Raw genomic sequence first — 14,474 nt, forward strand, 5'->3', positions numbered from 1 at the left:
CGGCATAATGTAGCCAGTCAGCCTATGCTTGATCTGCAGATTTCTAGTCAGCCAGTCAAGCAGGAGAGCAAGTTAAAGCTTCTGGGACTTTCTATTTGTAACACTCTGTCCTGGACTGATCATGTTAGGCAGATAGTTGCCAAGATGAGTAGGAGCATTGCTACGGTCCGGAAATGTGCCACCTACTTACCAGCTACTTTACGGAGACAGGTTGTTCAAACATTAGTATTATGCCATCTCGACTATTGTTCTGTTATTTGGGCCTCTGCCTCTAAGACTGACCTAAGCAAACTACAAACTGTACAAAACCGGGCTGCTAGACTTGCCCTTGATAGATCTTACAGATCAAATGTAGATCAGATGCATTCTGATCTCAAGTGGCCTAAAGCTCTTGATAGGTTATCCATTAGGTCCTTGATATTTATTAAGAATGTAATTTCCACTCATGTTCCTAGAGCTCTTTTTAATGAAATTGTTTTTTGCTCTGATGCTCATTCATACGGTACTAGATCTGCAACAGCAGGGCTAGTTGTGCTCCCACACTGTAGGAGTAATAGGTCCATTCTTCTATAGGTCCATTTCTTTGTGGAATATACTCCCTTCGCACATTCGTGTTATACCTGTGAAGAGGGAATTCAAGAGGCAAATTAAATCCTATTTTTATTTATGTTAAATATGAACTCGGGACTCTGACTTGGCTTGGCGCTCAATGAATTATGTTTGTTTGTTTGACTGTTGCTATGTATTTGTAGTTTTGTCACTACTTTTACTGTATTTGAGTGATGATTAATTGTTTGTATGTTCTGATTTTAATTGGACCCCAGGAAGACTAGTCTGCCGCTTCTGCGACAACTAATGGGGATCCACAATAAACAATAAACAATAAACAATGGGGAATATAAATCGGATCCTGAAGACTGTTCGGGAGTTCTTTGCAAACAAACTCAGGTGATGTTGTTACTCTCTGCAGTGACAATTAAGCCTTGATCATTCAACACTAGTTGTAGCTTCCAGCAGAAACAGTTGCATAATTTGGATTATTAGAATAAATGTAAGCTTCATAAAAGAATAGTTTATTAAGAATGACACCACATTTAAATATATATTATATATTTATCTGCATTTATAGTATGTTTACAAGCTTACCTGTTAATGTAATCAATGTATAGCGGAACTATTGTTCTGAGGTGCAAGAGGTGACGTTTATTGTTGTAGCACCAGCATCGGAGCATGCAGCGCATGCCCAACTGCTCGTTGAGATAAGTGGGGGAATATTACATTTGTTAGTTCAACGAGAGACACACAGGAGAGAAGTTGCCTTTGTGTTACCCGTTTCACTCCCTGAAGTTAACGCGGCCAATGAGGTTTGCATAGTTCTTTAACTTGTAATTATTATGTGCTATTCTCTGATAATATTCGTGTATGATTTATATGCTTTTGTTTAGTTCTCACGGCATGTTTGATGGCAAAGAGGATGATGAGACTCAGCTAATAAATGCCCGTAAACAAGAAAGCCTTGTGTCCGTGACTGTTGACTGGAGGGAGCTACAGTGAGAACTCAGCCTGCACGACACGAGGTGGAGACGTGGAGGGAAGATGATCCGCGCCTGCCGTTCGTCGACGGAGCTGCTAGCAAGTTTACATTGAATTCGAGCATCAACAGATAGATTGTGCATACACTGTTAACATATTAAGAGGCAAGCAGAACCCGGGCGCATTGCATGGTTAAACCTACAAGAAGTCTAATATTTAAACCAAGTTAAAGCCCATGGTGCAGGTTAACCGGAAGTTTTGATTAATGGGTACATAAAGCACTCAAAATATGTATATAAAGTTAGAAATGTCTCCAAAATGGTGTTAAAGTCCAGTTTTTGTAGTTTTTGGTTAGTAACGGTTATTTTTTACGCAATTTGGCGATGACGTCACGTAAGGTAGACGCATACTAGAACTAGCATTATGGCGGACGGGGATGAGGAAGAGGTAGCAAGACCCACTGTCAACATTTATGATGGCCCACAGCCATATAATTTCGAACCGGTTAGGCGTATGAGGGGAAATGAGGAAATACCGAGAGCCGATGGCCGTCAAAGACAAATAAATGCATGGTCAGAGGAGAATGAGTGGAGAGTTAGTGAAGTGTCCTGGTGAGTTGCTACCATTTAGAAACGCAGCAAGGAGCGCTGGAGCTAGTAGTCTATGAACAGCAGTGCATACAATAACTTATTTATTTTTACTGTCAGTGAATAGCATCGAATGAAAGTCAACGTTTTCTTTATATCTAGTGACAGTGATTATGTCATTGGCTCAGATAAGTACCCTAAACTTAGTCAGAAGATCCAGAAATAGAAGGCATATTATGCCTTCTATTTCTTCTAAATATGGGCTAGCTTGACAGTCCCACCTGTGAACCCCTAGTGTTTATTCTAAGCTTTTACCTTTCTCCGGTGAAAATGTTGTTTGCAAACGTAGCCGACGCCGAGTAGGCTGGTTATGTCTTCAGTGTGATTATTTTTGATAGTGCTAACTCGTTTTCCTCGTGATTGATTGTCATTGAAACTGTCAGGGTACCGCTTACCGGGAGAGAGCAGTAAGCGTGTCTGTGTCGCTGTGTTTGGCAGGCGTCTGTGTGGGCGGTGTCGTCCCATGGAAACTGTGGTGGAGAGCTTGTGTTGTAGGGAGGTGAGCGCGTTTTGGTCGCTGGTCGAGGAGCTCACCCCGCGGCCAGCAGATATAACGTGCCTAACGCAGCATCCTGGATTTGAGGCATGCTGCCTGAATCCGTTTGTGCTAAAAAATAGCATACACACACTTCAGGCAGGATCATGGTCCCCTTCAAGCCAGCACGCACGAGTATGTTCATGGTTTATGTTTACTTTACAAATCTTTTTACACTGAGTCATTTGAACCAACAGTTATAGGTGACAGGAGATGTGTTGCATACACAATAAACATGCATAAGAAACAGGCTTAAAATGACGTTTCCAACCTACTTACAGAGTTTTAAACTTAAGAATCGTTCCTACTTATCCCTAGGCAATACCGGTACACTGCGTACAGGCAAGCTATACGCTGGGCTTATGGCGTTTTAGGGAGGAGTATAAGGAAGCCTCTACCCTCTTGTGTGGTTTCAACCATCAGACAGCAATTCCAGAATGATGACCAGACGTATCAGGGCTTTCAATGGCCTTGTTTGGATGAAAATGAATAAAAATAATAGTTATGCTTATTCTGTTGTGATCATTCAATTGCCCTTAAAATGTTATAAAGTACACAGAACACATGCATTTTGGATAAAAAAAAGTTGATTGGAATTGCTTGTAATGGTTACTGAACAAAGACACAGGTTGGAATTAAATCTATATAAAAAAATGGTTAGGCACAAAACATACAAGGAACACTGATGAAGGGCTAGACCCGCAATGTTTAATTCTAATTCTAATTAATTCTGCAATAGTGTAGTCATACCCGAGGGTCAGTTGATGGTTCTCTTTCTCTCACACACACACACACACACACACACACACACACACACACACACACACACACACATGCACACTATTTCATGCATGCATACATGCAGTGATACATGCAAAAGCACATCAAGCAGACACAGTGAGCCCAGACAACACCGCACACAGAGGTTGACAAGGCACAGGTAAAATGATTACCAAATTATTTTGAATTATATACAAAGAAATTTCATGCAAATAATAACAACTAAATCATTGGACTTGTCCGTGGAAAAAAATAATAATGTGAAATTAGGTTTTCTTGAAGCGTGACTGCCGGGCTAGGTAGAGGCTGATGGCCTCCTCCTTAGGAATCTGTTCGAAGGATTTGGCGATGGGGGCGGGTGCATCGGAGGACAAATTGGCGCCAACTTCTCGAAGAACCGCGGGTGAATTGGCGTAGCTCTCCCGAAGGGCCTTCATTAATGATGTTGCATAACCTGCAGACATAATAATAATAATATTACTTTATAAAGATCATTGTCACTGATCACTCGTGCGCCATCTCAAAATATGATAGAACTGCCTGACACTGCTTACCGTATGAGGCTGCCTCTTTGATGGGACGCACCACATGGGCACCTTTTCTGAAGCGCGGATACCGCACGCAGTACTTCTCCGTCCCGTCACTTCTCCGTGCTGTCTCGCGATTGGCATTGTGATTATAATGCAGCGCCGCTAAGAGAAGCCTACAAAATAACACATTTGAGAAAACCTTTGAAACTTGGTGTATGACAAAATACTACAATAGGCACGTTAATAGGTACTATTATTACTATAAAAGGCATAATAATTGGCAGTGTTATTCCATTGGATAGCACTGACCTGCTATACATCCCAAGGTATGAAAACCCTGTGTGCTTGGGCGCGAAGTGCAAGATGAGGGAGTGGTAAGCCTCAAGGGAGAAGGTCTGGTGCTGTGGAGACAGCTGATGGACATCTTTCAGCAAGGCAGCCCTCATCATTATGTTCTCCAACTTGACTGCTGCCAATGAGCCTGAAAAGACCAAGACAGGTAGGCAGGGAGGCAGACAGACACACAGACGGAAAACGTACAAATAGACATTAGACAGGAAGATGGATACAGACAGAATTCCTTTTTGAAATGGAAACACATGAAATTGTCCTGCATATGAATTATAGCAAACATAAACAGTAAACAGAATGTTATGAGATTGCCAGGGAATGAAAAAACAATTTCATCACAAAGGTCACATGTCAAAGCATCCAGACAATTACTCAAAGACAGCAAATAAAACAAAACTATGTAGAGTGTGCATAATACCAGTACTGTACCTGGGTCCAGCCACTCTTTGTTGCGCTGATCTCCGTCTAGAGGGCCATGGGCACAACTGGAGAAGGCAGGGGTGTCATGGTCATGGATGTCCTGGATGTGGTTCACTAAACTTCTCCATTTGGCCTCCATGACCGCTGGGTTGCCATCTGGGGTTGAGGCTGCAGTCCAATAGAGGTGATTCACTATAGCTGGCCTCCACAACTGTAGTTGGTCACACTCTTTGGATGCTGCATCCAATGCCTTCCCCAGACCTGTTTTAGAACAAATGGTATTAATTGATATGCACTAACAAAAACTGCTTCAAGGTTCCAACAATGGATACATACTTTTGGCAATGTGCCACACGTCAAAATAATGCTGTGTCCCTTCAGGGATCAGCTCCTCTCTCACCCATTTGGCAACCTAAGGAGAAAAAAACCACTAACATCCAGCTTCAGTGCAATTCAGATATTTACATTCTATACTGCATTTTTATTGTAAATACCTGGCGATGTCGGTCCGTGATCAGCGTTGCCAAATGCAGGTCGTTTCCCCTCAGCAGGGCAACACTGCGCTTGAGCCCTTCAAGCTCACACCATGAGCTGTTGGGGACCTCTGAGCTCTGCAACATGACATAACAGTGTAAGTGTAGAATGCTGGTGGTGTTGAAGGAGGCGTTAATGAACCGAAGCGTTGCTGGTCCAGGCATTATGATACACTACTCTAGTTAGGCAATACACAATAAAGCTCTATGCATGGTTGTAGTGGAAAGATGTTATATTAAGATACAATCCTTTTACCAAATTGCAGAGTTCATTTCTTTGTCTAATAACATCAGGTTTACCTGAACAAGCTGAACATCCACCACCTTGTTCACTCTGTCCTCTATCAGAGAGTATGACCCATACTTTGCGCAGTGCCCAGGAGAATCTGACCTGGAATTAATTACAATTTATGTTTCAAGTTTTTAAAACCATGGTCTGTAAAGACAATCCACCATGTCAACTGCAAATGCCAACTAAAGCCACCCTACATGATAACAAATGACAAAATCAAAACGTGGAACTGGTCTAGCTCTCACACTGGTTTACCTGCAGTCACCAGCAAGAACTAGCCCGCCATCCATTGCCCGTAGGTCACTAAAATTCTTGGCTTGATCATTCTGCCAGGCCTGAACGATTACAGGGATGGTGTAGCGGCGTTGATGGCGAAAGAAACTGCTGGCACTGATGCACTGCAGGCCAAACAGGGTCAACATTCTTAGTGTCTGTGTGGCCAAACATCCAGTAAAATGAATGGCCCCACTTAACAGGAGGTTGCAGGTTGGCATGTTCCTGTGGAGCATTGGCTGGTTTTGCCAGAAACGGTGGTAGCCACATGATGCACAGACCTAGATATGTAATAAAATAAAATAAAACATTGTAATCAACAGTATATCAGGATTCAATATAGAGTAAGTACTGTACATTACTGGTCAAAGGTTTCATATTTTCAATGAAACACACATGACCAATACAGTATAACACTCAAATATGATGGCATCACAAACCAGCAGACTTAAGCCAGCCTGGTACATACATTGTAAATTAACTGGCAAGACAGTCAGAGCTATCAGATTGTAATTTGTTACGTATTTTAAGAATCTAAGCTACCCACACATAGACCCAATGGTGCAGGACCAAACATATTAGCCGTAAATACCATACATAGCCACAAGGGGAGCAAGACCTTATTGGAGGCTGCTCCAGCCACAGATAGCAGCGCTTTTATATATACGAAGAAGCCGAAGCCAGTACGGCACCCCGGCCACGCCCACTAGGCCACGCCCACTTAACGGTCTCTTACCTGTGCACCCAGTGTGAAGAGACCAGTGATAATAACGACACACGCGAAGGGTCACGGGCCTCTGCCCGTGGCCCATAGAGAGAGATTTGCAGCGACACCCGCGAAGGGTCACGGGCCTTTGCCCGTGGCCCATAGTAGCCAGAGTTATTATCTCTCACACGTGTTCCACTCTTTAGCTACAATTCCCTCCGTATAGCTTCACTTACCATGCCGAAACATGCCGACGACTTTATAATAAATGAAGTGAGTTTAAAGCAACCCGGGATTGGACAACTTTCTTCGAGAATATGCAATAGATGGTGACCCCGACGTTTGGAAGGAAGTCCCGAGAAATCCCGGCGGCCGCGACACTAAAACAACTTCAACAGGCCCGCACGTCTGAGGTAAGTAGAACTCTTTGTCTTAAAGATTTAATCTGAAATAGGATTGGTTATAAGAACATTCAGGTGTAAGTTTGTTTTAGCCACCGTCCGGTCATGCTGCTCCAGAGGCTTAGACCTCGACTTAACAAAACATTTTACATTCAAGTCTGTTGGTATTTTGTTATTAAAGACGATGAATTGTTAAAAGCCCCCCTGACCCCCTACACACGTGAAGTCCCCCCCCCCCCCCCCCCACCCTCTCTCTCTCTCCCTCTTCTACCCCCCCTCTCCCCACCCCCCCTGTTTACCTGGGCTCTCCTGGCTGTTTGATAAGGCAATGGTAGCCTGCACAAAGGGACCCCCGGTGTGTTATGCTGTCTGTCTGTCTCTGTCTCTGTCTCTGTCTGTCTCTGTCTCTGTCTCTGTGTCTGTCTGTGACGTATTACCTGTGGTTTTTGTGTTACATGATGAATGTCTCGAAGTTAAGCCGAGACCATCATAAGGTAATTGGTGAATGTCTCGAAGTTAAGCCGAGACCATCATAAGGTAATTGGTGAATGTCTCGAAGTTAAGCCGAGACCATCATAAGGTAAATAGTGAAAGCGCCGAAGTTAAGCCGGGCCACTATAAGGTTTATTTATTACCGACCATAAACTTCCAAACTCTTTACGGTGGGGGGAGGAAAGGTCAGGTTTTTAACGTTAATCTAGCTTAGTTGCATATTAAAACGGAGGCTTGGCCAAGGAGTTCAAATTGGATTGATTCCTCCCGGTTCAGTTAAGTCTAATGTGCAATTTTGATTAGTATAGAACGCAGCCGTAGAGTGTAACCATGTGGTGTTAAAGAGACGGCACGTCTTCGTGACGTGGGTTTCCTTTGTCCAGACGTCCGCCATCTTGGGTCTTGCAGAGACCAAGAGCAGCGGGGAGCCCAACTACAGTGTTACATTCTCTCCCTCTCTCCCCCCCCCCCTCTCTCTCTCTCTCTCCTCTTCCCCCCCCCCCCCCTTCTCTCTCCCTCTCCACCCCCCCCCTCTCTCTCTCCCTCCCCCTCCACCCCCCCCCTCCCCAGAAGATCCTATCATGAAACCCCCCCACTCCCCTTGCCCCAGTCTTCCAGGTCCGGTAGTCAGACCCCATCCCCCTGTCCACAGGTCCAGTCGTCAGATCCCCCCCTCCCCACCCTTTGTCCCTGCAAACATTCTCTTCCCCTACCCTTCCTTATTCATATTGCTTAGAGAAGATCGGGAGCGGTGGGACGGGGGCTTCGATTTAACTAACAATAGAGAGGCAAGTGGCCTCGCTGTTGTTGGTTGGGTTGAGGTTCTTGTCTTATTGTTTTCTTCCCCTTGCCCCCTCCCACCCTCACACCTAGCCATGTGTTGAAACCAACATGTAAATTGAGTTAAGTGTTTGTATATTTGAGGGTCTGTGTGTCTGGATGCTGAAATGCAGAGAGCCACTCCCTAGTTGATATCGGCAAAACACGCAAATATTTGTGTAGATTGTAATCAATGTTTTTTGATTCACCAACATTAATAGTTTAAACGATCTGTAAATGTTCACATTTGTACTAAATTTGTTCTTCCTCTTCAGGCCTTTGCAACCCAAGCAGTGATGGATGCCCGGCATTCATGGTTTTAACCGGTGCACAAGGCAGGAGTTAGCTCAACTGCTGTAGTTCAATTACAATAACATTTGTTTCAACCGATAACTTCTGAATTTTTCTTTTAGGTTCAGTTTTTGTTTAGTTTGTAGAATATCACCATATATTTAATACCCAGATGTGCATAATTGTTGTAAGTTTGAATGACTCTTTATTCTAACTAGTTTAGACGGTTTTGATTGACCTAGCTGAAGGTTCACCAGGTGTCAAGACGTAGGATTGTGGCACTTCCTGGGAGCCTCCGGGCCACACGTTAATCGACTAATCGTTCCTGCAGTGTTCTGAGGTGGTAACGGTGGGGCTCATGGGGAGGCCCCGGGAGAGTTGTCATTCGCGGGCTCACACAGGGAGAAATCGGGTAGGTCGGTAAGTCAGAAGGTTTAATTAATGTATCGATTTGATGTTGACCAACAAAAAACTAGATAATTATAATAATAAATACTGTTCATGTAATGGTATAGTTAGGTCTGGGACCTGCGTAGCTAAAAAAACTGTTTTGGAAATAGTAATGAACGTGTCCGGGACATGTATAGCTATAAAATAAGTCACTTTGCTAAGACATATTCACGTTTGATGTGGTATGCAGAAAGTGGCGATTTAATAAGGCATATTCACGTTTGATGTGGTATGCGATGTACATAGGAATGAATCAAAGTGTGGACAACATCAAATGCGAGCAATAGGTAGAATAAATGAAGATTAGGTCATCCAATATACATAGTTAGTGTAGGACAATCGGGTAGTATGATGAAGGTAACTGTTATTATGAGATACGGTTAACACAGAAGTGATGTTGCACATGCAAATTTTAACATTGTTATTTCCCTTTTACATCTTTCAATGCGCATGGCTGAAGCAATGCGCAAGGAGGGATGTAGTGTGAAATTAAATCAAAGTAGATACTGTAAAACAATTAAAATTAGAATTCATGGAAATATGTTTTTGAACAACTAACTGCTGTACATGAGTTTGTATTTCTGCAATAGAAGAAAAAAAGTTCCAGAACCAGATGCAGACACACCTGGAGCCTACAAACTACCACCGCCGAGCAAGGACCAACAGTCACATGAGGAGATCAAATAACAGCAGGATTTGAATCGCTCCGGATGGGTTGGTGGCCAGGGCGCTAGTATGATTACAATCCCTCAGATTAGAATTGGCAGAGAACTCCGGCATTAATGACCCTTTCACAGGATGGATGGAGAATATGTTTGGGAGGTGGAAAGGCAGAATCCAGTAAGTGCCCGTCGCGGGAATAAATGCAGAGACCGTGTTAATTGTCACCGGCTGCCGTTGTATTCCCTGCGCACGAGGGCTACTGCATCTGCTGATCACCACAGCAATGGGCGCTACAGAAGTGCCAAGTGCCATTCAGGCTTACATTACCTGAGGGGCCCGACCCTATCCAGCTGTAATATCTAGAATAGTCACACCTATACTATTCTAGTAGAATCAACTGTATTTAAGATAATCAATATCCCGGATTTACTTGAATAACACATTTTAAAACAACCATACCAGACTATGTTTGTTATTGTGTAGTGTTGCTTGGTTGCCAGTGCAACCCGTTATTTCTGAATCGCTGCATTGATAATGGTACTGTTGATCTTCCTTGAGACGGTTGTTTTACAGGCCACCTGTTACTGACACGACGACGACGGAGAACCTGTTTGGAGGCTCCAATGATGTAGGAGTAACCTCTCTGAGTTGAGCCCTTGACAAGGAGGGACGAGTCTTGGGTTCATGAATTACAGGCCCGACGGCGTCAGAAGAAACAATGGCTACGATAATAACAACGCCCAAAACCACCCACATGCAACAGCGAACCAATGCACGAAGATCACATGAACCACCCGAATCCATGCTAGGCTATCAATAATCTTGAATTTTTTTAATTGTATTATGACTACCAATTTTTACTTTACTTTTGCACATGATGAAAATTGTATGACCTTGTAGCACATGACCAAAAGTATTAGCTCAGGATTTCTATGAGTGGTTTTGTTTGTGTGCTGTTTGGCCATGCGATTGTATGATAACAAGATTTATGTTCATTGTTGTATTGTTAAATAATGACCTGTATTCCCAATGAGACCCACAAGGTGAATGACGTCTCAGTATTATGAGCGCATTGTGGTTTTTTTCCTCTATTCAAGAGTTTTCCACACAGTTGATGGTGTTGATGATTGATCCTAATTTGACTATGTTTTCGGTGTGGTAAATGGTGTTTATGATTTAAAATATTATTGTATGGTCATCTAAGATGACCAAGGAGGGATTGTTACGTATTTTAAGAATCTAAGCTACCCACACATAGACCCAATGGTGCAGGACCAAACATATTAGCCGTAAATACCATACATAGCCACAAGGGGAGCAAGACCTTATTGGAGGCTGCTCCAGCCACAGATAGCAGCGCTTTTATATATACGAAGAAGCCGAAGCCAGTACGGCACCCCGGCCACGCCCACTAGGCCACGCCCACTTAACGGTCTCTTACCTGTGCACCCAGTGTGAAGAGACCAGTGATAATAACGACACACGCGAAGGGTCACGGGCCTCTGCCCGTGGCCCATAGAGAGAGATTTGCAGCGACACCCGCGAAGGGTCACGGGCCTTTGCCCGTGGCCCATAGTAGCCAGAGTTATTATCTCTCACACGTGTTCCACTCTTTAGCTACAATTCCCTCCGTATAGCTTCACTTACCATGCCGAAACATGCCGACGACTTTATAATAAATGAAGTGAGTTTAAAGCAACCCGGGATTGGACAACTTTCTTCGAGAATATGCAATAAATTAGATATTCAGATTTTCTAATCTGCTTAATCGGCTTTACCGCACCGTTGTAACGAAAAGAGAGCTGAGCCGCAAGGCAAAGCTCTCGATCTACCGGTCGATCTTCGTTCCTATCCTCACCTATGGTCATGAGGGCTGGGTGATGACCGAAAGGACGAGATCGCGGGTACAAGCGGCCGAGATGAGTTTTCTCAGAAGGGTGGCTGGCGTCTCCCTTAGGGATAGGGTGAGAAGCTCAGCCATCCGTGAGGAACTCGGATTAGAGCCGCTGCTCCTTTACTTAGAAAGGAGTCAGCTGAGGTGGTTCGGGCATCTGGTAAGGATGCCCACTGGGCGCCTTCCTTGGGAGGTGTTTCAGGCACGTCCAGTGGGGAGGAGACCTCGGGGAAGACCCAGGACTAGGTGGAGAGATTATATCTCAACACTGGCCTGGGAACGCCTCGGGATCCCCCCGTCAGAGCTGGTCAATGTGGCCCGGGAAAGGGAAGTCTGGGGCCCCCTGCTTGAGCTGCTCCCCCCGCGACCCGACCCCGGATAAGCGGATGACGATGAGGATGATGAGGAGGATTTTCTAATCAGATGGCCACGTAAACAAAACTGCATAAACAAAACTGTACCTGCTTGATCTTAACAAAAGTTCCTTCCTGCTGCACGATGCTACTATCCGACCTCTCACAACAGGCCGGACAGATGGCAAAAAGGCCCATCAGCTCCTCTTGGCAAACAATGAATTTGTCAATGCAACTACAACAACAAAAAATGAGGGGGAGGGGGGCGGTGTCATTCAAACTAACAAAGCATTGAGCATTCAATATGGTCTATGTTGGTTTTCGATTATCTCACTTGTGGTGGGGGTCACACGTGTAAGGTGGCTCCTCATCAAACAATTCCTCCTCATCCATCGGCTCTTCGGGCACCCACGACAAGTCACTGATGACAGTGGCATTATCATCATCATCGTCGTCAACTGTCTGTTCAGGACTAGCGAGGGGAGTGGAGGTTTGTGGGCTGATTGAAGTCTGTGTGCCCACGCTAACCATCTTGGGCTTCAGGTTAACCTGCACAGCTGTGGCAGAGGCAGTAAACATACCCAAACATATGACAATCATGGCAAATCTAAGCGGCTATGTTTTGGTGTAGGCTATGTATTCATTTCATCAATGTGTATGGAAATGTCCTACTTGCAATGTTTTAGACATAATATCTACCCCTTAAAATACCAAAGATTTACCGTGAGACCATCGGGGGGGCTTCAAATAACATTGTGTCCCAGCGTCAGAAGTGGAGGAGGGCAAGGGCTGATCCCCAGTATCGACACTCTCCACAGTGTCTACACTGGCCACGGTCTCCTGCTGTGAGGCGTCTGTCAACATCTTGCGAAAACAAATATAAAAAAGTATATTAGTATAAAGTATAGTATATATAAGTATATAAAAAAGAAATCACGGTCACGGTCAAATACAGTATATGTGAAAGAGAACCGTAGCAGTCTAGCACTAACACAAAACGCAAACACACTTGTGAAAGCCGCTTGATGATGACGATCACTGATCCAAACACTAGCCATGAAGCTTTCATGACGATATGGACATTTACTTCAGGGCAATTTTGTTTTGGCTCATATTCGTGAATCACGAAATATGCTCTTCTAATGTCAGACTGATCATGCTTGTAGAGGAGGCTGTGTCAAAGGGAACACGGTATGCAAAATACACAGAGCTAGCTAACGCGCAGCTTGTAATTAGCAGCTATAGCATGATGCTTACCGTGGCAATCTCTCGCTTGCGGCAGACGGTGTCTCTCGACCTCGGGACAGGGCAGGCAGAGTGGTTTGCATGCACAGACGGCACGGCGGTAGGAATTAACTTCGCCGTCCTCTTACTCTTTAAACCAAGTGAGACCATCTTGGCATCCCCTGAGTGGTAATCCTCCTCCTTGAAATGCGCGCTGCATATTCTGGAGTACGCGGTAACAGAGCTAGCTGAAAAATCTGCCCGCCTAAACTTGACAAATTGCACCCAGCTTCGGAGAATCCCTTTGTCCTTGGGGAAGCAATGGACCCTATGTCCACTTTTGCTGGAGTTGTTGCACCCGCCACAAATACAGTAGAAAACCATGTTATCTACTTATATCTCTCTCTCTCTCTCTCTCTCTCTCTATCTATATATATGTTATGCTATGCTATGCTATCCCTCACTATCTATCTATGTTATGTTATGCTATGCTATCCCTCACTATCTATCGATGTTATGCTATTCTATCTATCTATCGATGTTATGCTATTCTATCTATCTATCTAGGCTATCTCTATTTATGTATTTACTTATATAATCTGACACTGTCACTCTCTCACTAGCGGCTTCGGCTGTCGTCCAAAAGCGGAGTACCTTACGTGACGTCATGCAATGCATTGTGGGAGAAATAAGAATCATCGCTAACCTGTGGCTAATAACCACTAATATATCACCTACTTTTCCTAATATTTATATTTTGTGATACCCTACAACATCAAATACAATGGATAATTGTTTAAATGTTTATTACCAACTAGAAAATTGCCAGAAAAGAAGAAAATAGAAACCTGCACCATGCCCTTTAAATATTACGAAGTGGAATAGCCTTCAACTGCTTTAAGGGGATCTTTAAGTTAAATGTTAATTTGTTATGTACATGTTTACCAGTTGAAGTGATTGCTGTATTCACCACGTTATATTGCTAAGCTATTTGAAGGGTAAATAATCATTTAAAGGGACCATCATAATGTTTCCGATTTTGGTATTATTTTGGTGTTAAAGATAAGTGTTTATTCTGTTCAAGTGAAAATAAGTTCATTTGCATTGTTGAAAGTGTTTCTAGCAGAGTACACTGTAAAAACATACTTTGTTAAATCTAAAGGTAAAGTTAAGGTACATTATTTCAATTTAAAGAAGGCTAACTGGTAACATTAAGCTAGATGTGTCACTTACTGTCGTGGAAATATCAATCATAACTATAAATATACAATCACATGCAAGTTATAT

General features: G+C 43.7%; 2 protein-coding genes across 3 annotated transcripts; both read right to left on the reverse strand.

Moving 5' to 3' along the window:
- Positions 1-2,851: 2,851 nt before the first annotated feature.
- On the reverse strand, positions 2,852-5,736 carry LOC132447848 (uncharacterized). The gene is made up of 7 exons (XM_060038844.1): positions 5,630-5,736; positions 5,291-5,407; positions 5,133-5,208; positions 4,806-5,057; positions 4,335-4,506; positions 4,050-4,198; positions 2,852-3,949 (listed from the first exon to the last, which is right to left on the reverse strand). Exons 4-7 carry the CDS (start codon positions 4,933-4,935, stop codon positions 3,762-3,764), a joined length of 639 nt encoding a protein of 212 aa, XP_059894827.1. The 5' UTR covers positions 4,936-5,057; positions 5,133-5,208; positions 5,291-5,407; positions 5,630-5,736; the 3' UTR covers positions 2,852-3,761.
- A 6,333-nt stretch (positions 5,737-12,069) lies between these two features.
- Positions 12,070-13,571, reverse strand: LOC132447847 (THAP domain-containing protein 10-like). Of its 2 annotated transcripts, none has more exons than XR_009523224.1 (3): positions 13,221-13,362; positions 12,298-12,827; positions 12,070-12,198 (listed from the first exon to the last, which is right to left on the reverse strand). XR_009523224.1 is itself a non-coding variant. In XM_060038843.1 (3 exons), the coding sequence occupies exons 1-3, from the start codon at positions 13,569-13,571 to the stop codon at positions 12,294-12,296; spliced, it is 720 nt and encodes a 239-aa protein (XP_059894826.1). The 2 variants fall into 2 exon arrangements, 1 of the variants encoding a protein (XP_059894826.1); XM_060038843.1 differs by lacking the exon at positions 12,070-12,198 and having other exon boundaries at positions 12,294-12,520; positions 12,686-12,827; positions 13,221-13,571.
- Between the last annotated feature and the right edge of the window lie 903 nt (positions 13,572-14,474).

The sequence above is a fragment of the Gadus macrocephalus genome, chromosome 19 (genome assembly GCF_031168955.1).
Source record: "Gadus macrocephalus chromosome 19, ASM3116895v1".
In the NCBI taxonomy this organism is placed as follows: Eukaryota; Metazoa; Chordata; class Actinopteri; order Gadiformes; family Gadidae; genus Gadus; species Gadus macrocephalus.